We start from the raw sequence: 22,341 nt of genomic DNA on the forward strand, positions 1-22,341 counted from the left end.
AGTATCACACACCTACATCTCTACATCCTACACAAGGATCATCCTCCAAGTGTCACACCTACATCTCTACATCCTACACAAGGAACGTCCTCCAAGTGTCACACCTACATCTCTACACAAGGAACGTCCTCCAAGTGTCACACACCTACATCTCTACACAAGGAACGTCCTCCAAGAGTCACACACCTACATCTCTACATCCTACACAAGGAACGTCCTCCAAGTATCACACCTACATCTCTACATCCTACACAAGGAACGTCCTCCAAGTGTCACACACCTACATCTCTACACAAGGAACGTCCTCCAAGTGTCACACACCTACATCTCTACATCCTACACAAGGAACGTCCTCCAAGTATCACACCTACATCTCTACATCCTACACAAGGAACATCCTCCAAGTGTCACACCTACATCCTACACAAGGAACGTCCTCCAAGTGTCACACACCTACATCTCTACACAAGGAACGTCCTCCAAGTGTCACACACCTACATCTCTACATCCTACACAAGGATCATCCTCCAAGTATCACACACCTACATCTCTACATCCTACACAAGGAACGTCCTCCAAGTGTCACACCTACATCTCTACATCCTACACAAGGAACGTCCTCCAAGTATCACACCTATACCACTACATCCTACACAAGGATCATCCTCCAAGTATCACACATGTACATCTCTACATCCTACACAAGGAACGTCCTCCAAGTATCACACCTACATCTCTACATCCTACACAAGGATCGTCCTCCAAGTGTCACACCTACATCTCTACATCCTACACAAGGAACGTCCTCCAAGTATCACACCTACATCTCTACATCCTACACAAGGATCATCCTCCAAGTGTCACACACCTACATCTCTACATCCTACACAAGGAACGTCCTCCAAGTATCACACCTACATCTCTACATCCTACACAAGGAACATCCTCCAAGTGTCACACACCTACATCTCTACATCCTACACAAGGAACGTCCTCCAAGTGTCACACACCTACATCTCTACATCCTACACAAGGAACGTCCTCCAAGTATCACACCTACATCTCTACATCCTACACAAGGAACGTCCTCCAAGTATCACACCTACATCTCTACATCCTACACAAGGATCATCCTCCAAGTATCACACCTACATCTCTACATCCTACACAAGGAACGTCCTCCAAGTGTCACACACCTACATCTCTACATCCTACACAAGGAACGTCCTCCAAGTGTCACACCTACATCTCTACATCCTACACAAGGAACGTCCTCCAAGTGTCACACCTACATCTCTACATCCTACACAAGGAACGTCCTCCAAGTGTCACACACCTACATCTCTACATCCTACACAAGGAACGTCCTCCAAGTGTCACACCTACATCTCTACATCCTACACAAGGAACGTCCTCCAAGTGTCACACACCTACATCTCTACATCCTACACAAGGAACGTCCTCCAAGTATCACACACCTACATCTCTACATCCTACACAAGGAACGTCCTCCAAGTGTCACACACCTACATCTCTACATCCTACACAAGGATCATCCTCCAAGTATCACACACCTACATCTCTACATCCTACACAGGGAACGTCCTCCAAGGGTCACACACCTACATCTCTACACAAGGAACGTCCTCCAAATGTCACACACCTACATCTCTACATCCTACACAAGGAACGTCCTCCAAGTATCACACCTACATCTCTACATCCTACACAAGGATCATCCTCCAAGTGTCACACCTACATCTCTACATCCTACACAAGGAACATCCTCCAAGTGTCACACACCTACATCTCTACACAAGGAACGTCCTCCAAGTGTCACACACCTACATCTCTACACAAGGAACGTCCTCCAAGTGTCACACCTACATCTCTACATCCTACACAAGGAACGTCCTCCAAGTGTCACACACCTACATCTCTACATCCTACACAAGGAACGTCCTCCAAGTGTCACACCTACATCTCTACATCCTACACAAGGATCGTCCTCTAAGTGTCACACCTACATCTCTACATCCTACACAAAGAACGTCCTCCAAGTGTCACACACCTACATCTCTACATCCTACACAAGGAACGTCCTCCAAGTGTCACACACCTACATCTCTACATTCTACACAAGGAACGTCCTCCAAGTATCACACACCTACATCTCTACATCCTACACAAGGAACATCCTCCAAGTATCACACACCTACATCTCTACATCCTACACAAGGAACGTCCTCCAAGTGTCACACCTACATCTCTACATCCTACACAGGGAACGTCCTCCAAGTGTCACACCTACATCTCTACATCCTACACAAGGAACGTCCTCCAAGTGTCACACACCTACATCTCTACACAAGGAACGTCCTCCAAGTATCACACCTACATCTCTACATCCTACACAAGGAACGTCCTCCAAGTATCACACCTACATCTCTACATCCTACACAAGGATCATCCTCCAAGTGTCACACACCTACATCTCTACACAAGGAACGTCCTCCAAGTGTCACACCTACATCTCTACACAAGGAACGTCCTCCAAGTATCACACACCTACATCTCTACATCCTACACAAGGATCATCCTCCAAGTATCACACACCTACATCTCTACATCCTACACAAGGAACGTCCTCCAAGTATCACACACCTACATCTCTACATCCTACACAAGGAACGTCCTCCAAGTGTCACACCTACATCTCTACATCCTACACAGGGAACGTCCTCCAAGTGTCACACCTACATCCTACACAAGGAACGTCCTCCAAGTATCACACCTACATCTCTACATCCTACACAAGGAACGTCCTCCAAGTATCACACCTACATCTCTACATCCTACACAAGGATCATCCTCCAAGTGTCACACCTACATCTCTACATCCTACACAAGGAACGTCCTCCAAGTATCACACACCTACATCTCTACACAAGGAACGTCCTCCAAGTGTCACACCTACATCTCTACATCCTACACAAGGAACGTCCTCCAAGTGTCACACCTACATCTCTACACAAGGAACGTCCTCCAAGTATCACACACCTACATCTCTACATCCTACACAAGGATCATCCTCCAAGTATCACACACCTACATCTCTACATCCTACACAAGGAACGTCCTCCAAGTGTCACACCTACATCTCTACATCCTACACAGGGAACGTCCTCCAAGTGTCACACCTACATCTCTACATCCTACACAAGGAACATCCTCCAAGTGTCACACACCTACATCTCTACACAAGGAACGTCCTCCAAGTGTCACACACCTACATCTCTACATCTCTACACAAGGAACGTCCTCCAAGTGTCACACACCTACATCTCTACACAAGGAACGTCCTCCAAGTGTCACACCTACATCTCTACATCCTACACAAGGATCATCCTCCAAGTATCACACCTACATCTCTACATCCTACACAAGGAACGTCCTCCAAGTGTCACACCTACATCTCTACATCCTACACAAGGAACGTCCTCCAAGTGTCACACACCTACATCTCTACATCCTACACAAGGATCGTCCTCCAAGTGTCACACACCTACATCTCTACATCCTACACAAGGAACGTCCTCCAAGTATCACACCTACATCTCTACATCCTACACAAGGAACGTCCTCCAAGTATCACACCTATACCCCTACATCCTACACTAGAATCAACCTCCAAGTGTCACACACCTACCTCTCTACATCCTACACAAGGATCATCCTCCAAGTATCACACCTACATCTCTACATCCTACACAAGGAACGTCCTCCAAGTGTCACACACCTACATCTCTACATCCTACACAAGGATCATCCTCCAAGTGTCACACACCTACATCCCTACATCCTACACAAGTAACGTCCTCCAAGTGTCACACACCTACATCTCTACATCCTACACAAGGAACGTCCTCCAAGTATCACACACCTACATCTCTACATCCTACACAAGGAACGTCCTCCAAGTATCACACCTACATCTCTACATCCTACACAAGGATCATCCTCCAAGTATCACACCTATACCCCTACATCCTACACAAGGAACGTCCTCCAAGTATCACACCTATACCCCTACATCCTACACTAGAATCAACCTCCAAGTGTCACACACCTACCTCTCTATATCCTATATAACAGCGGAAATGTGACAGGCAGGCGATGGAAGACAGTATTAGTACTTAGTACCTATGTCCCATGTTTTGAGACCCTTAATTGAGGCCCTGCAGACCCTTCTGCATAGTTATATCTCCCAGGGGGCAATGCACCTAGGTTTTCACTATGTTGAACACTTTAACTAGTGAACTACAGTGTCTTCTTTAGCTGGTCTCCCTGAGATCAGTGATCTGTTTGCCATTGTTGTCCACTATTCATTGCTCCCACCTAACCCGAAACCTACTCCACCCTGATGAGAGGCAACATCCTGAAACAGTTGTCTGTGGATGGAGACCTGGCTTTGGCATTTCCCGGGGCAGGTGAGGTGGACCTGTGCGGGGCAGGTGAGGCGGACCTGAGTGTTCTCTCTTCTGCGGATTCTGGTGAATATCTTCCGCACGTTATTCTGCCACCGTACTCCCCACAACTATCTTACCCATGTCCCCCCCGTGCTGCAAACATCTCATGGAAAGGAAACTGGCGGTGGAGGTCTTTCTCAATCACGTCCAACCACTTGGGATCTCCATGTTGCCGCTCCATTTCCTAAAACAAGTCACAAGGCAAAGAGTTAACCTGGGAGGAGCCGAGCACCACCGCTCCACTACTACCACTACGGTGGTGGAAACCACTTACCTCAAATTTCCCGGGATTTTTCAATAGAAGTTCGTGGCTGTTGGAGAGGAACTGCCAGGCCTTGGCCCTCAGCGAGGACGGGATCCCCTTTCTACATCTCAACTTCACCTGCAGATAGAGATGGTCAATGAGACACGAGGGGGCGCTACTCCTAAAAACAGTGAAAACATGGCGGAGGGAGAATGCTGAGGTACAGGCAGTGCCCACACACACCGCCATCAGCTTACCTTCTGGAAACGCCTGGTCAGCCACTTGTCCCAGTTATTGAACATATCCAACCACTTCAGTTCTCGCTGTCGGGCAATTTCCACAGGGATGGTGTCCTCCCTGCAAGAGAGAGACCCTCAAAACGTTTCCTCCAGGCATCTACTACTCTTTCAGTACAGTAATATTTTCTCACGTTGCTTCTGATCCCTCAGTCCCCTCTCACTGTCCTTTTGTTCTTCCTAAAAACACCTCCCTCCTGACCCTTATTTACCCCATAACACATATACAGTAGGGAAAATAAGTATCTGATCTGCTGCCGACCACCTGCACAGAATGCAGGGGGGGGGGGTAATATTTCTGATCCGCTGCCGACCACCTGCACAGAACAGAGAGGGGGGCAATATTTCTCATCCGCTGCCGACCACCTGCACAGAATGGAGAGGGGGTAATATTTCTCATCCGCTGCCGACCACCTGCACAGAATGGGGGGGGGGGTGATATTTCTGATCCGCTGCCGACCACCTACCCAGAACAGAGAGGTGTGTAATATTTCTCATCCGCGGTCGACCACCTACATAGAATGGAGAGGTGGGTAATATTTCTGATCAGTTGCCGACCACCTGCACAGGATGGGGGGGAGTAATATTTCTCCTTGGCTGCCGACCACCTGCACAGAATGGGGGGGGGGGGCTTAATATTTTTCATCCGCTGCCGACCACCTACACAGAACAGAGAGGGGTGTAATATTTCTCATCCGCGGTCGACCACCTACATAGAATGGAGAGGTGGGTAATATTTCTGATCCGTTGCCGACCACCTGCACAGGATGGGGGGAGAGTAATATTTCTCATCCACTGCCGACCACCTGCGCAGAATGGAGAGGGGGGTAATATTTCTCATTGGCTGCCGACCACCTGCACAGAATGGAGAGGGGGTAATATTTCTCATTGGCTGCCGACCACCTGCACAGAATGGAGAGGGGGCTAATATTTCTGATCTGCTGCCGACCACCTACATAGAATGGAGAGGTGGGTAATATTTCTGATCCGTTGCCGACCACCTGCACAGGATGGGGGGGGGGGGGGGAGTAATATTTCTCATTGGCTGTGCAGGTAGTCCAGGTAATGAGGGCAGAGGGGGAGGAGCTTCTTATAGAGACACTGACAGCTCTGTGAGCGGCAGAAGTCCTGCTGGTCGGCGACCAAATCCTTATTTCATGGAATAAAATGGTGAATAATTCTTTATAAATCCTACAGTGTTATTATCTGCAATGTTCTATAGATTATGTCTCTCACAGGTGATTATTACCCCCTCCCCCCCTCCATCCTGTGCAGGTGGTCGGCAGGGATCAGAAATATTACCCCCTCCCCCCCTCCATCCTGTGCAGGTGGTCGGCAGGGATCAGAAATATTACCCCCCACTTCTCCATCCTGCGCAGGTGGTCGGCAGGAATCAGAAATATTACCCCCCCCCCCCCTCCATCCTGTGCAGGTAGTCGGCAGGAATCAGAAACATTACCCCCCCCCCCCTCTCCATTCTGTGCAGGTGGTCGGCAGGAATCAGAAACATTACCCCCCCCCCCCCCTCCATTCTGTGCAGGTGGTCGGCAGGAATCAGAAATATTACCCCCCCCCCCTCTCCATTCTGTGCAGGTGGTCGGCAGCGGATCAGAAATATTACCCCCCTCTCCATTCTGTGCAGGTGGTCGGCAGGGATCAGAAATATTACCCCCCCCCCTCCATTCTGTGCAGGTGGTCGGTAGCAGATCAGATACTTATTTTCCCTGCTCTATATATGTTATGGGTGTATACGGTCGGTGTATATGGACAATGTGCTGCAGAATGCGGAGCTCCCAGGTAGGGATGCACGATGCACCGAAATCAAAATACTACTATCGATTCTCAGGGCAAAAATACGGTTTGGTACCAGGATTTCCACAGCTTACCATAGAGTATAGTGCAGAGAACACAGCGGGCGGCTAGCCGAGCGCCTGCCATGTGCTCCCTGTGTCTGTCTCTCTCGCAGACATTGGGTCACTCAGGATGCCAGACCACGTACCATGTCCTGCTGCCGGCCTGCCTCTTACCGCGGTCACCTCTGCCGGCCTGCCTCTTACCGGGGTCACCGCTGCTGACCTGCCCAGGGACACCTCTCCTTCCTTACCCCCTGATGCCTCCTCTCCTTCCTTACCCCCTGATGCCTCCTCTCCTTCCTTACCCCCTGATGCCTCCTCTCCTTCCTTACCCCCTGATGCCTCCTCTCCTTCCTTACCCCCTGATGCCTCCTCTCCTTCCTTACCCCCTGATGCCACCTCTCCTTCCTTACCCCCTGATGCCTCCTCTCCTTCCTTACCCCCTGATGCCTCCTCTCCTTCCTTACCCCCTGATGCCTCCTCTCCTTCCTTACCCCCTGATGCCTCCTCTCCTTCCTTACCCCCTGATGCCTCCTCTCCTTCCTTACCCCCTGATGCCTCCTCTCCTTCCTTACCCCCTGATGCCTCCTCTCCTTCCTTACCCCCTGATGCCTCCTCTCCTTCCTTACCTCCTGATGCCTCCTCTCCTTCCTTACCCCTGATGCCTCCTCTCCTTCCTTACCCCGATGCCACCTCTCCTTCCTTACCCCCTGATGCCACCTCTCCTTCCTTACCCCCTGATGCCTCCTCTCCTTCCTTTTCCCCTGATGCCTCCTCTCCTTCCTTACCCCCTGATGCCTCCTCTCCTTCCTTACCCCCTGATGCCTCCTCTCCTTCCTTACCCCGATGCCTTCTTTCCTTCCTTACCCCCTGATGCCTCCTCTCCTTCCTTACCCCCTGATGCCTCCTCTCCTCCCTTACCCCCTGATGCCTCCTCTCCTCCCTTACCCCCTGATGCCTCCTCTCCTTCCTTTTCCCCTGATGCCTCCTCTCCTTCCTTACCCCCTGATGCCTCCTCTCCTCCCTTACCCCCTGATGCCTCCTCTCCTTCCTTACCCCCTGATGCCTCCTCTCCTTTCTTACCCCCTGATGCCTCCTCTCCTTCCTTACCCCCTGATGCCTCCTCTCCTTCCTTACCCCCTGATGCCTCCTCTCCTTCCTTACCCCCTGATGCCTCCTCTCCTTCCTTACCCCCTGATGCCACCTCTCCTTCCTTACCCCCTGATGCCACCTCTCCTTCCTTACCCCCTGATGCCACCTCTCCTTCCTTACCCCCTGATGCCTCCTCTCCTCCCTTACCCCCTGATGCCTCCTCTCCTCCCTTACCCCCTGATGCCTCCTCTCCTCCCTTACCCCCTGATGCCTCCTGTCCTCCCTTACCCCCTGATGCCTCCTCTCCTTCCTTACCCCCTGATGCCTCCTCTCCTTCCTTACCCCCTGATGCCACCTCTCCTTCCTTACCCCCTGATGCCACCTCTCCTTCCTTACCCCCTGATGCCTCCTCTCCTTCCTTACCCCCTGATGCCTCCTCTCCTCCCTTACCCCCTGATGCCACCTCTCCTTCCTTACCCCCTGATGCCACCTCTCCTTCCTTACCCCCTGATGCCTCCTCTCCTTCCTTACCCCCTGATGCCTCCTCTCCTTCCTTACCCCCTGATGCCTCCTCTCCTCCCTTACCCCCTGATGCCTACTCTCCTTCCTTACCCCCTGATGCCTCCTCTCCTCCCTTACCCCCTGATGCCTCCTGTCCTTCCTTACCCCCTGATGCCTCCTGTCCTCCCTTACCCCCTGATGCCTCCTCTCCTCTCCTTCCTTTCCCCCTGATGTCTCCTCTCCTTCCTTACCCCCTGATGCCTCCTGTCCTTCCTTACCCCCTGATGCCACCTCTCCTTCCTTACCCCCTGATGCCTCCTCTCCTTCCTTACCCCCTGATGCCTCCTCTCCTTCCTTACCCCCTGATGCCTCCTCTCCTTCCTTACCCCCTGATGCCTCCTCTCCTCCCTTACCCCCTGATGCCTCCTGTCCTTCCTTACCCCCTGATGCCACCTCTCCTTCCTTACCCCCTGATGCCTCCTCTCCTTCCTTACCCCCTGATGCCACCTCTCCTCCCTTACCCCCTGATGCCTCCTGTCCTTCCTTACCCCCTGATGCCTCCTGTCCTCCCTTACCCCCTGATGCCTCCTCTCCTCCCTTACCCCCTGATGCCTCCTCTCCTCCCTTACCCCCTGATGCCTCCTCTCCTTCCTTACCCCCTGATGCCTCCTGTCCTTCCTTACCCCCTGATGCCTCCTCTCCTTCCTTACCCCCTGATGCCTCCTCTCCTTCCTTACCCCCTGATGCCTCCTCTCCTTCCTTACCCCCTGATGCCACCTCTCCTCCCTTACCCCCTGATGCCTCCTGTCCTTCCTTACCCCCTGATGCCTCCTGTCCTCCCTTACCCCCTGATGCCTCCTCTCCTTCCTTACCCCCTGATGCCTCCTGTCCTTCCTTACCCCCTGATGCCACCTCTCCTTCCTTACCCCCTGATGCCTCCTGTCCTTCCTTACCCCCTGATGCCTCCTCTCCTCCCTTACCCCCTGATGCCTCCTGTCCTTCCTTACCCCCTGATGCCACCAATCCTTCCTGACTGTGCTGCACATAGCCAGCAGCAGGACTAGGGCAATAGCATGCTACAGAAAGAACACACTGCACAGGCTCACATTTTGGAACACAATTTACGTATTAAAGGGTTTGTCCCATGAAAAATCACAATTATACTGGGGCTAGGGGGAAAAACAAAACTGTGTACTTCTCCATCCTGTTCTGCATAGACAGACAATGTAACATGAGACATCCTCTGCAGCTGAGACATGCTTACATTGCATTATTATGGGGGCACTTTAGTATTCGTGTTATAACCACAATACCCAAAGGTCTTATGGTTGTACCCAACTGGACCTTGATCATCATCAGATCCTCATAACTGGGCAGATGTAAAACAGACCCCCCAGGCTATTACCAGGGACCTATCATGACGGCCCGCTGCCGCATCACAGGAGACTTCCTTTGTTCAGGAAAATGTTTGCCTCTAATGGAGTACAGGCCGCCAGGACAGGTACACTTGGGTGAGATTTTCTGGTCATCTGGCTGTCTGGTTTCCAGCCTTTATTTGACATCTTACTTTATACTCAGTGCATCAGGTATCACCACAGGTGCTATAATTATACTCCGTGCATCAGGTATCACCACAGGTGCTATAATTATACTCCATGCATCAGGTATCACCACAGGTGCTATAATTATACTCCGTGCATCAGGTATCACCACAGGTGCTATAATTATACTCCGTGCATCAGGTATCACCACAGGTGCTATAATTATACTCCGTGCATCAGGTATCACCACAGGTGCTATAATTATACTCCGTGCATCAGGTATCACCACAGGTGCTATAATTATACTCAGTGCATCAGGTATCAACATAGGTCCTATAATTATACTCAGTGCATCAGGTATCACCACAGGTACTATAATTATACTCAGTGCATCAGGTATCACCACAGGTGCTATAATTATACTCAGTGCATCAGGTATCACCACAGGTGCTATAATTATACTCAGTGCATCAGGTATCACCACAGGTGCTATAATTATACTCCGTGCATCAGGTATCACCACAGGTGCTATAATTATACTCCGTGCATCAGGTATCACCACAGGTGCTATAATTATACTCAGTGCATCAGGTGTTCTTTGTATGGGAAATCCTCAAACCATGACCTGTTGGGGGCCCATGAGGACAGGAATTTGTAAGCACGGCTTCTAACTAACCAGTAGCCATAGCTGTGGTTGACCTCAGCCTGTTAGAAGCCATTTAATTATGTAGAGGCAGAGACAAAAGCCCTGCAACGTCCACAGGGCGGACATTTATCTACAGACATATAGGTGTTAGAACAAGTTTGAAGTCTGCTGAGCCCTGTGGGCTTTATCAAATTTTATATAAACATATCTGCTTCTATCTGGGGGCTGGAGTGTAATAGCAGGAGCTGAATATAGAGAGCATGTCCCATCACACAGTAATAGCAGGAGCTGAATATAGAGAGCATGTCCCATCTATCACACAGTAATAGCAGGAGCTGAATATAGAGAGCATGTCCCATCTATCACACAGTAATAGCAGGAGCTGAATATAGAGAGCATGTCCCATCACACAGTAATAGTGGGAGCTGAATATAGAGAGCATGTCCCATCTATCACACGGTGTAATAGCAGGAGCTGAATATAGAGAGCATGTCCCATCTATCACACAGTAATAGCAGGAGCTGAATATAGAGAGCATATCCCATCTATCACACAGTAATAGCAGGAGCTGAATATAGAGAGCATGTCCCATCTATCACACAGTAATAGCAGGAGCTGAATATAGAGAGCATGTCCCATCTATCACACAGTAATAGCGGGAGCTGAATATAGAGAGCATGTCCCATCTATCACACAGTAATAGCAGGAGCTGAATATAGAGAGCATGTCCCATCTATAGTGGGAGCTGAATATAGAGAGCATGTCCCATCACACAGTAATAGCAGGAGCTGAATATAGAGAGCATGTCCCATCACACAGTAATAGCAGGAGCTGAATATAGAGAGCATGTCCCATCACACAGTAATAGCGGGAGCTGAATATAGAGAGCATGTCCCATCTATCACACAGTGTAATAGCAGGAGCTGAATATAGAGAGCATGTCCCATCTATCACACAGTGTAATAGCGGGAGCTGAATATAGAGAGCATGTCCCATCTATCACACAGTAATAGCGGGTGCTGAATATAGAGAGCATGTCCCATCTATCACACAGTAATAGCGGGAGCTGAATATAGAGAGCATGTCCCATCTATCACACAGTGTAATAGCAGGAGCTGAATATAGAGAGCATGTCCCATCTATCACAAGGTGTAATAGCAGGAGCTGAATATAGAGAGCATGTCCCATCTATCACACAGTGTAATAGCAGGAGCTGAATATAGAGAGCATGTCCCATCTATCACAAGGTGTAATAGCAGGAGCTGAATATAGAGAGCATGTCCCATCACACAGTAATAGCGGGAGCTGAATATAGAGAGCATGTCCCATCTATCACACAGTAATAGCAGGAGCTGAATATAGAGAGCATGTCCCATCTATCACACAGTAATAGCAGGAGCTGAATATAGAGAGCATGTCCCATCACACAGTAATAGCGGGAGCTGAATATAGAGAGCATGTCCCATCTATCACACAGTGTAATAGCAGGAGCTGAATATAGAGAGCATGTCCCATCTATCACACAGTAATAGCGGGAGCTGAATATAGAGAGCATGTCCCATCTATCACACAGTGTAATAGCAGGAGCTGAATATAGAGAGCATGTCCCATCTATCACACAGTAATAGCGGGTGCTGAATATAGAGAGCATGTCCCATCTATCACACAGTAATAGCGGGTGCTGAATATAGAGAGCATGTCCCATCTATCACACAGTAATAGCGGGAGCTGAATATAGAGAGCATGTCCCATCTATCACACAGTAATAGCGGGTGCTGAATATAGAGAGCATGTCCCATCTATCACACAGTAATAGCAGGAGCTGAATATAGAGAGCATGTCCCATCTATCACACAGTGTAATAGTGGGAGCTGAATATAGAGAGCATGTCCCATCTATCACACAGTGTAATAGCGGGAGCTGAATATAGAGAGCATGTCCCATCTATCACACAGTAATAGCGGGTGCTGAATATAGAGAGCATGTCCCATCTATCACACAGTAATAGCGGGAGCTGAATATAGAGAGCATGTCCCATCTATCACACAGTGTAATAGCAGGAGCTGAATATAGAGAGCATGTCCCATCTATCACAAGGTGTAATAGCAGGAGCTGAATATAGAGAGCATGTCCCATCACACAGTAATAGCGGGAGCTGAATATAGAGAGCATGTCCCATCTATCACACAGTAATAGCAGGAGCTGAATATAGAGAGCATGTCCCATCTATCACACAGTAATAGCAGGAGCTGAATATAGAGAGCATGTCCCATCTATAGTGGGAGCTGAATATAGAGAGCATGTCCCATCACACAGTAATAGCAGGAGCTGAATATAGAGAGCATGTCCCATCACACAGTAATAGCGGGAGCTGAATATAGAGAGCATGTCCCATCTATCACACAGTGTAATAGCAGGAGCTGAATATAGAGAGCATGTCCCATCTATCACACAGTAATAGCGGGAGCTGAATATAGAGAGCATGTCCCATCTATCACACAGTGTAATAGCAGGAGCTGAATATAGAGAGCATGTCCCATCTATCACACAGTGTAATAGCGGGAGCTGAATATAGAGAGCATGTCCCATCTATCACACAGTGTAATAGCGGGAGCTGAATATAGAGAGCATGTCCCATCTATCACACAGTAATAGCGGGTGCTGAATATAGAGAGCATGTCCCATCTATCACACAGTAATAGCGGGTGCTGAATATAGAGAGCATGTCCCATCTATCACACAGTAATAGCGGGAGCTGAATATAGAGAGCATGTCCCATCTATCACACAGTAATAGCGGGTGCTGAATATAGAGAGCATGTCCCATCTATCACACAGTAATAGCGGGTGCTGAATATAGAGAGCATGTCCCATCTATCACACAGTAATAGCGGGAGCTGAATATAGAGAGCATGTCCCATCTATCACACAGTAATAGCGGGTGCTGAATATAGAGAGCATGTCCCATCTATCACACAGTAATAGCGGGTGCTGAATATAGAGAGCATGTCCCATCTATCACACAGTAATAGCGGGAGCTGAATATAGAGAGCATGTCCCATCTATCACACAGTAATAGCGGGTGCTGAATATAGAGAGCATGTCCCATCTATCACACAGTAATAGCGGGAGCTGAATATAGAGAGCATGTCCCATCTATCACACAGTAATAGCAGGAGCTGAATATAGAGAGCATGTCCCATCTATAGTGGGAGCTATTACTGTTAGCTGTTAGCCGTGACTAAGTGCGCTTGCGCACGAAAAGCTCCATGGCCTGATATGCACCATATGTACGTCCTCCCTCACCTGTCTGTAATGTCGGATTGAATTCCTGTATTTTTGGCTACAATAAAGCAAGAAGATTAGCGCAATTAGAATGCGCAATTTTGCACTTTGGAATTTTTTTGCGCTGACGCCGTTTACCGTACGAGATCAGGAATGTGATTAATTAATAGTTCGGGCGATTACGCACGCGGCGATACTAAATATGTTTATTTATTTATTAATTTATATTTATAAAATGGGAAAAGGGGGGTGATTTGGACTTTTATTAGGGGAGGGGATTTTTTATTACTGTAACTAGAAGCCCCCCTGGGGGACTCGTATATACACAGCACTGATCCCCCTGGGGGACTTGTATATACACAGCACTGATCCCCCTGGGGGACTAGTATATAGACAGCACTGATCTCTCATAGAGATCAATGCTGTGTATATACACAGCAAAGATCGATCAGATCGGTCATAGATTACTATGGCCTGCTGCAGGCCATAGCAATCTATTGCCGAGCCGGGATCAGCGTCATTCCGACGCTGAGGCCCGGCACGGGCAAAAGAAGGATCTCCCCCCCGCAATCGCATCGCGGGGGGGAGATCCGTCCCACTAGACACCAGGGACGTGAGGTCTGAAGCCTCTAAGTGCAGCTGTCAGGTTTGACAGCTGCACTTAGAGGCTTAATTAGCCGGCGCGGCAACAGGACCCTCGCCGGCTAATAGAGGCACTGCCCGGCTGCACGTGTCAGCCGGGATCAGCACTGTTCAGAGCGGGGTCCCGGCGGGACCCCGCTCTGAACACCCCGAGCGGCACCATGACGTATCAGATACGTCATGGGTCGCTAAGGGGTTAATATATAATGGTATGCTGGGCTGTATATGTATAAATATATAAATAATGGTATGCTGGGCTGTATATGTATAAATATATAAATAATGGTATGCTGGGCTGTAAATATATAAATAAATATGTATATATATATATATATTTATTTAAATAATGGTATGCTGGGCTGTATATATAATAGTATGCTGGGTGGTATATATATATATATATATATATATATATATAATGGTATGCTGGGCTGTGTATATATAAAGTTGTGCTGGGTTGTATAAATATAATGGGCTGTATATATATATATATAATGGTATGCTGGGTTGTACATATATAATGGTATGCTGGGCTGTATATATATATATCTATCATACATATACATACATCACCTGGTTGCACTGTGAGGTGTCAGAAATCACTGCCCCTAAATCCTTCTCTTCTGAAGTCATTACTAACACAGCTATGATACTCAGACAGAGGATTCCTCCTTCCAAAGTGCATTATTATACATGTGAAAACAATGAGCTGCAGTTTCCATTGTTTGGAACAAATATCTAGTAACACTAAATAATTCCCCACATTACTAACACCTCCAGGTATATCAACCCACCAACCCTTCTCCTATGTCACTATCCTTACCTACCAACCAAACCTCCTATGTCACTATCCTTACCCACCAACCCTTCTCCTATGTCACTATCCTTACCTACCAACCAAACCTCCTATGTCACTATCCTTACCCACCAACCCTTCTCCTATGTCACTATCCTTACCTACCAACCCTTCTCCTATGTCACTATCCTTACCCACCAACCCTTCTCCTATGTCACTATCCTTACCTACCAACCCTTCTCCTGTCACTATCCTTACCTACCAACCCTTCTCCTATGTCACTATCCTTACCTACCAACCCTTCTCCTATGTCACTATCCTTACCTACCAACCCTTCTCCTGTCACTATCCTTACCTACCAACCCTTCTCCTATGTCACTATCCTTACCCACCAACCCTTCTCCTATGTCACTATCCTTACCTACCAACCCTTCTCCTATGTCACTATCCTTACCCACCAACCCTTCTATGTCACTATCCTTACCTACCAACCCTTCTCCTATGTCACTATCCTTACCCACCAACCCTTCTCCTATGTCACTATCCTTACCTACCAACACTTCTCCTATGTCACTATCCTTACCTACCAACCCTTCTCCTATGTCACTATACTTACCTACCAACCCTTCTCCTATGTCACTATCCTTACCTACCAACCCTTCTCCTATGTCACTATCCTTACCCACCAACCCTTCTCCTATGTCACTATCCTTACCTACCAACCCTTCTCCTATATCACTATCCTTACCCACCAACCCTTCTCCTATGTCACTATCCTTACCTACCAACCCTTCTCCTATGTCACTATCCTTACCTACCAACCCTTCTCCTATGTCACTATCCTTACCCACCAACCCTTCTCCTATGTCACTATCCTTACCTACCAACCCTTCTCCTATGTCACTATCCTTACCTACCAACCCTTCTCCTATGTCACTATCCTTACCCACCAACCCTTCTCCTATGTCACTATCCTTACCTACCAACCCTTCTCCTATGTCACTATCCTTACCCACCAACCCTTCTCCTATGTCACTATCCTTACCCACCAACCCTTCTCCTATGTCACTATCCTTACCCACCAAACCTTCTCCTATGTCACTATCCTTACCTACCAAACCTTCTCCTATGTCACTATCCTTACCTACCAACCCTTCTCCTATGTCACTATCCTTACCTACCAACCCTTCTCCTATGTCACTATCCTGACCTACCAACCCTTCTCCTATGTCACTATCCTGACCAACCAACCCTTCTCCTATGTCACTATCCTTACCTACCAAACCTTCTCCTATGTCACTATCCTTACCTACCAAACCGTCTCCTATGTCACTATCCTTACCTACCAACCCTTCTCCTATGTCACTATCCTGACCTACCAACCCTTCTCCTATGTCACTATCCTGACCAACCAACCCTTCTCCTATGTCACTATCCTTACCTACCAACCCTTCTCCTATGTCACTATCCTTACCTACCAACCCTTCTCCTGTCACTATCCTTACCCACCAACCCTTCTCCTATGTCACTATCCTTACCCACCAACCCTTCTCCTATGTCACTATCCTTACCTACCAACCCTTCTCCTATGTCACTATCCTTACCTACCAACCCTTCTCCTATATCACTATTCTTACCTACCAACCCTATTCCTGTCACTATCCTTACCTACCAACCCTTCTCCTATGTCACTATACTTACCTACCAACCCTTCTCCTATGTCACTATCCTTACCTACCAACCCTTCTCCTATGTCACTATCCTTACCCACCAACCCTTCTCCTGTCACTATCCTTACCTACCAACCCTATTCCTGTCACTATCCTTACCTACCAACCCTTCTCCTATGTCACTATCCTTACCCACCAACCCTTCTCCTATGTCACTATCCTTACCCACCAACCCTTCTCCTATGTCACTATCCTTACCCACCAACCCTTCTCCTATGTCACTATCCTTACCTACCAACCCTTCTCCTATGTCACTATCCTTACCTACCAACCCTTCTCCTATGTCACTATCCTTACCTACCAAACCTTCTCCTATGTCACTATCCTTACCTACCAAACCTTCTCCTATGCCACTATCCTTACCTACCAACCCTTCTCCTATGTCACTATCCTTACCTACCAACCCTTCTCCTATATCACTATCCTTACCTACCAACTCTTCTCCTATGTCACTATCCTTACCTACCAACCCTTCTCCTATGTCACTATCCTTACCCACCAACCCTTCTCCTATGTCACTATCCTTACCTACCAACCCTTCTCCTATGTCACTATCCTTACCTACCAACCCTTCTCCTATATCACTATCCTTACCCACCAACCCTTCTCCTATGTCACTATCCTTACCCACCAACCCTTCTCCTATGTCACTATCCTTACCTACCAACCCTTCTCCTATGTCACTATCCTAACCCACCAACCCTTCTCCTATGTCACTATCCTTACCTACCAACCCTTCTCCTATGTCACTATCCTTACCTACCAACCCTTCTCCTGTCACTATCCTTACCTACCAACCCTATTCCTGTCACTATCCTTACCTACCAACCCTTCTCCTATGTCACTATCCTTACCTACCAACCCTTCTCCTATGTCACTATCCTTACCCACCAACCCTTCTCCTATGTCACTATCCTTACCCACCAACCCTTCTCCTATGTCACTATCCTTACCCACCAACCCTTCTCCTATGTCACTATCCTTACCCACCAACCCTTCTCCTATGTCACTATCCTTACCTACCAACCCTTCTCCTGTCAATATCCTTACCCACCAACCCTTCTCCTATGTCACTATCCTTACCCACCAACCCTTCTCCTATGTCACTATCCTTACCTACCAACCCTTCTCCTATATCACTATCCTTACCTACCAACTCTTCTCCTATGTCACTATCCTTACCTACCAAACCTTCTCCTATGTCACTATCCTTACCTACCAACTCTTCTCCTATGTCACTATCCTTACCCACCAACCCTTCTCCTATGTCACTATCCTTACCTACCAACCCTTCTCCTATATCACTATCCTTACCTACCAACTCTTCTCCTATGTCACTATCCTTACCTACCAAACCTTCTCCTATGTCACTATCCTTACCTACCAAACCTTCTCCTATGTCACTTTTTATGGGGAACTGTATAAAATGCTTTGCTGAAGCTAAGATAGGCACCCTCACCACTCTGATGGACACAGTACCGCCTGGCTGCACTGGTGACTTATGGTGTCAGAAATCACTGCCTCTAAATCCTTCTTTCCTCAGGTCTCCACTAACACAGAGAACTCCCATTCCACACATCACTGACGCACCATACACCCCCACATTGCCAGCACACCCAGCACCACCATTAGCCAGCTGATAAGATTAGAGAGGGTGCCACTCACCCGTTACCACTGAACTGATTTCCTCCCAGAAAGCCATATTTGTCAGTCTTCCTGTAGGTCATGCCATTAATTTCAGAATCAGAGCCTAAAGAGCTGGCATCATCTAGCAAGGTGAGGGACTCCATGGTGCCAGACATTAGACTGACAGAGTCCAGATAGCTAAGGGTGTCTGGGGCTGGAGCCTTAGACTTGAAACTAGAGAGCGAGGCTGTTTCATGACTGGCGGAAGTCTCTGGTTCACGGGGTGGATGACCAGGGTATAGGTTGGATTTAGGGGGGATTGGAAGAGGGGGTTTTGAGGATATATTCCTATGTGGGCTTGAAGGGTCTAGGACACGAACAGGGGACAGCGATGACCACCCAAGGCTTGACTGTGGAAGCGGGTTGGATGCCGGAGCATTAGGGTTCACCTGAGTCTGTGTGATATTACCCAGCAAAGGGCCACTATCTTGTTTCTTCTGAACTTCCTGTTGGGTAACTAAATTAGCCGAGACTGTGGTAATGCTCTGCGGAGCTTCTGGTCGTACAGCCAAGGCGCTCTTCCTATTTTCTGACTGTGCAGCTGAGGAACTCTTCACTTCTTCTGTTTTTATGGTCGGGGTAATCTTCACGTCTTCTGGTTTTACAGCAGTGGTTTTCTTCTCCTCTTGCTTTTGATGGGCAGAAGCATCCCTTACATCTTCTGGTATCACAGCCAGGACACTCTTTGCCTCTTCGGGTCTTACAGCCAGGGTGTTCTTCACAATCTTTTGTCCCACAGCTGGGGCACTTTTTCCATCTTCCATTATGATGGTAGGAGTGCTTTTCATGTCTTCTGAAATTATTGCTATGGCGCTCTTCACGTCTTCATGTCCGATGGCTGGGAGGCTCTTCACGTCTTCTTGTCCGATGGCTGGGAGGCTCTTCACGTCTTCTTGTCCGATGGCTGGGAGGCTCTTCACGTCTTCTTGTCCGATGGCTGGGAGGCTCTTCACGTCTTCTTGTCCGATGGCTGGGAGGCTCTTCACGTCTTCTTGTCCGATGGCTGGGAGGCTCTTCACGTCTTCTTGTCCGATGGCTGGGAGGCTCTTCACGTCTTCTTGTCCGATGGCTGGGAGGCTCTTCACGTCTTCTTGTCCGATGGCTGGGAGGCTCTTCACGTCTTCTTGTCCGATGGCTGGGAGGCTCTTCACGTCTTCTTGTCCGATGGCTGGGAGGCTCTTCACGTCTTCTAGTCCGATGGCTGGGAGGCTCTTCATGTCTTCATGTACAATGGCTGGGAGGCTCTTCACGTCTTCATGTACAATGGCTGGGAGGCTCTTCACGCCTTCATGTACAATAGCTGGGAGGCTCTTCACGTCTTCATGTACAATGGCTGGGAGGCTCTTCTTGGCACTTCCATCAGTGAGTGTGACACCAATACCACACACAGAGCCCCCCTGTACCCCCACATCCTGATGCAGAGGCTTTTGTGTGCCCTGTCCTTGCTGGGGCAGTGGACTGTCGGGGTTAGAGGGAGCCTCTGAGCTGAGCCGTAACCCATCTGTCAGCTGTGACGCCCCTCTACTTTCTGTCTCATGTCGCGGTGACATCAGCTGGTTCTGAACTGGCACACTTGGAGGTGAGGATACCACCCTGTCCTGTAGCATGGCATGGGATGAGAGCCTCATACTTGTGATGGGGGTGTTCTGTATATTAGAGTGTCCCACGGACCCGCTAGGTAAATCCCCTTGGTTCTGTTCTGGGGTCATTATTAGTTGTGAGGTGTTCTGGTTCTGTACTGGGAACGCAGTAGCTGCTGATCTTGGGGTAGTCTCAGGCAGTGGTGCTCCTAATCTCGGGGTGATCCCTGATGGTGGTGCTCCTGATCTTCGGGTGGTCTCCAATAATGGCACTTCTGATCTCTCAGTGGTCCCACATTGTGTCAGACCTGATCTTCGGGTGCTCTCGGATGGTAGTGCCTTTAATGTCGGGGTGCTCTCGGTTATCACTCCTGATGTCGGGGTGCTCTCGGTTATCACTCCTGATGTCGGGGTGCTCTCGGTTATCACTCCTGATGTCGGGGTGTTCTCGGTTATCACTCCTGATGTCGGGGTGCTCTCGGTTATCACTCCTGATGTCAGGGTGCTCTCGGTTATCACTCCTGATGTCGGGGAGTTCTTGGTTATCACTCCTGATGTCGGGGTGTTCTCAGATGGCACTCCTGATGTCGGGGTGTTCTCGGTTATCACTCCTGATGTCGGGGTGCTCTCGGTTATCACTCCTGATGTCGGGGTGTTCTCGGTTATCACTCCTGATGTCGGGGTGCTCTCGGTTATCACTCCTGATGTCAGGGTGCTCTCGGTTATCACTCCTGATGTCGGGGTGTTCTTGGTTATCACTCCTGATGTCGGGGTGCTCTCGGTTATCACTCCTGATGTCGGGGTGCTCTCGGTTATCACTCCTGATGTCAGGGTGCTCTCGGTTATCACTCCTGATGTCGGGGTGTTCTTGGTTATCACTCCTGATGTCGGGGTGCTCTCGGTTATCACTCCTGATGTCGGGGTGTTCTCAGATGGCACTCCTGATGTCGGGGTGCTCTCGGATGTCGGGGTGTTCTCGGTTATCACTCCTGATGTCGGGGTGTTCTCAGATGGCACTCCTGATGTCGGGGTGCTCTCAGATGTCGGGGTGTTCTCAGATGGCTCTCCTGCTGTCCGGGTGGACGCTGCAGGTGATGCTCCCGATCTCAGGGTGGTCTGGGATATTAGTGTGACCCCCCGACCACCTGCTGATGTCGATGGGGCCCCCCCGCTTGATGTAGGGGTGTTCTTGGGCACTGAGGGCCCATGGCTGGTGACAGCGGCAGGTGGGGCACTGGCATGGCTCTCCATCACTATCAGCACTCTTTGGGTGACTGTAGCCCTCTCTGGGGTCCCAGATGTGCTCCCCCTGGCACTGCCATCCCCGGCAGCTTCCCAGGCCCCCGGCTGCTCACCTCCTCTCTTCAGGGGACTCAGGGACCGGCGCTCCACGGAGCCCCTGCGGGGAGGCGGCACTGGCCGGGGCCCCGGCGGCGAGGAGCAGGGCCCTGGAGGCGGCTCCATGTTACGGTGCAGCTCAACGGAACAGGCCGGCGGCTGAGGCGCTCACCGGCCTGGTCTGACAGGGAAGCCAGCGGACCAATAGGAAGACAAGACTGGAACAAGGACAACCAATCAGCGGCGGGAAGGAAACGGAGTTGGAGTACTCAAAAGCCAATCAGAGAGTGCGATATATGCCTGAACCAGTAAGGACGGATAATAAGGAATGTGATTGGCCAGAGCAGAGAGCCGCCGTCCAATCAGCAGCCAGAGCCTTCCGGCTTCCATTAGGGTAGTGTCCGGAACAAGGAAAAGGAAGCAATAGTCTCCTAAGTAAGGGTGGAGCCTCAGCCAATCAGCGTGCAGTACATCGGGGAGCAGCCAATCACCGCAGGGAGGCGGGACTGACAGCGAGGGGAAGTGAAACTCCGCTCAATAACTTTATAGACAAGTGAATAGTGAACAGAACGGCTAGGAATGG

General features: G+C 49.3%; 1 protein-coding gene across 1 annotated transcript in view; it reads right to left on the minus strand.

Annotated features, from left to right (window-relative positions):
• TBC1D10B (TBC1 domain family member 10B) overlaps window positions 1-21,984 on the minus strand; it is a 45,907-nt gene extending 23,923 nt beyond the window's left edge. Inside the window, exons 1-4 of the mRNA XM_069984751.1 lie at window positions 18,820-21,984; window positions 5,031-5,130; window positions 4,804-4,911; window positions 4,607-4,713 (exon numbers count right to left, since the gene is read on the minus strand). Coding sequence (XP_069840852.1) covers window positions 4,607-4,713; window positions 4,804-4,911; window positions 5,031-5,130; window positions 18,820-21,884 — 3,380 coding nt within the window. The 5' untranslated portion in view covers window positions 21,885-21,984. The remainder of the gene's footprint in view (window positions 1-4,606; window positions 4,714-4,803; window positions 4,912-5,030; window positions 5,131-18,819) is intronic.
• Between the last annotated feature and the right edge of the window lie 357 nt (window positions 21,985-22,341).

This window comes from Dendropsophus ebraccatus, chromosome 9 (genome assembly GCF_027789765.1).
Source record: "Dendropsophus ebraccatus isolate aDenEbr1 chromosome 9, aDenEbr1.pat, whole genome shotgun sequence".
In the NCBI taxonomy this organism is placed as follows: domain Eukaryota; kingdom Metazoa; phylum Chordata; class Amphibia; order Anura; family Hylidae; genus Dendropsophus; species Dendropsophus ebraccatus.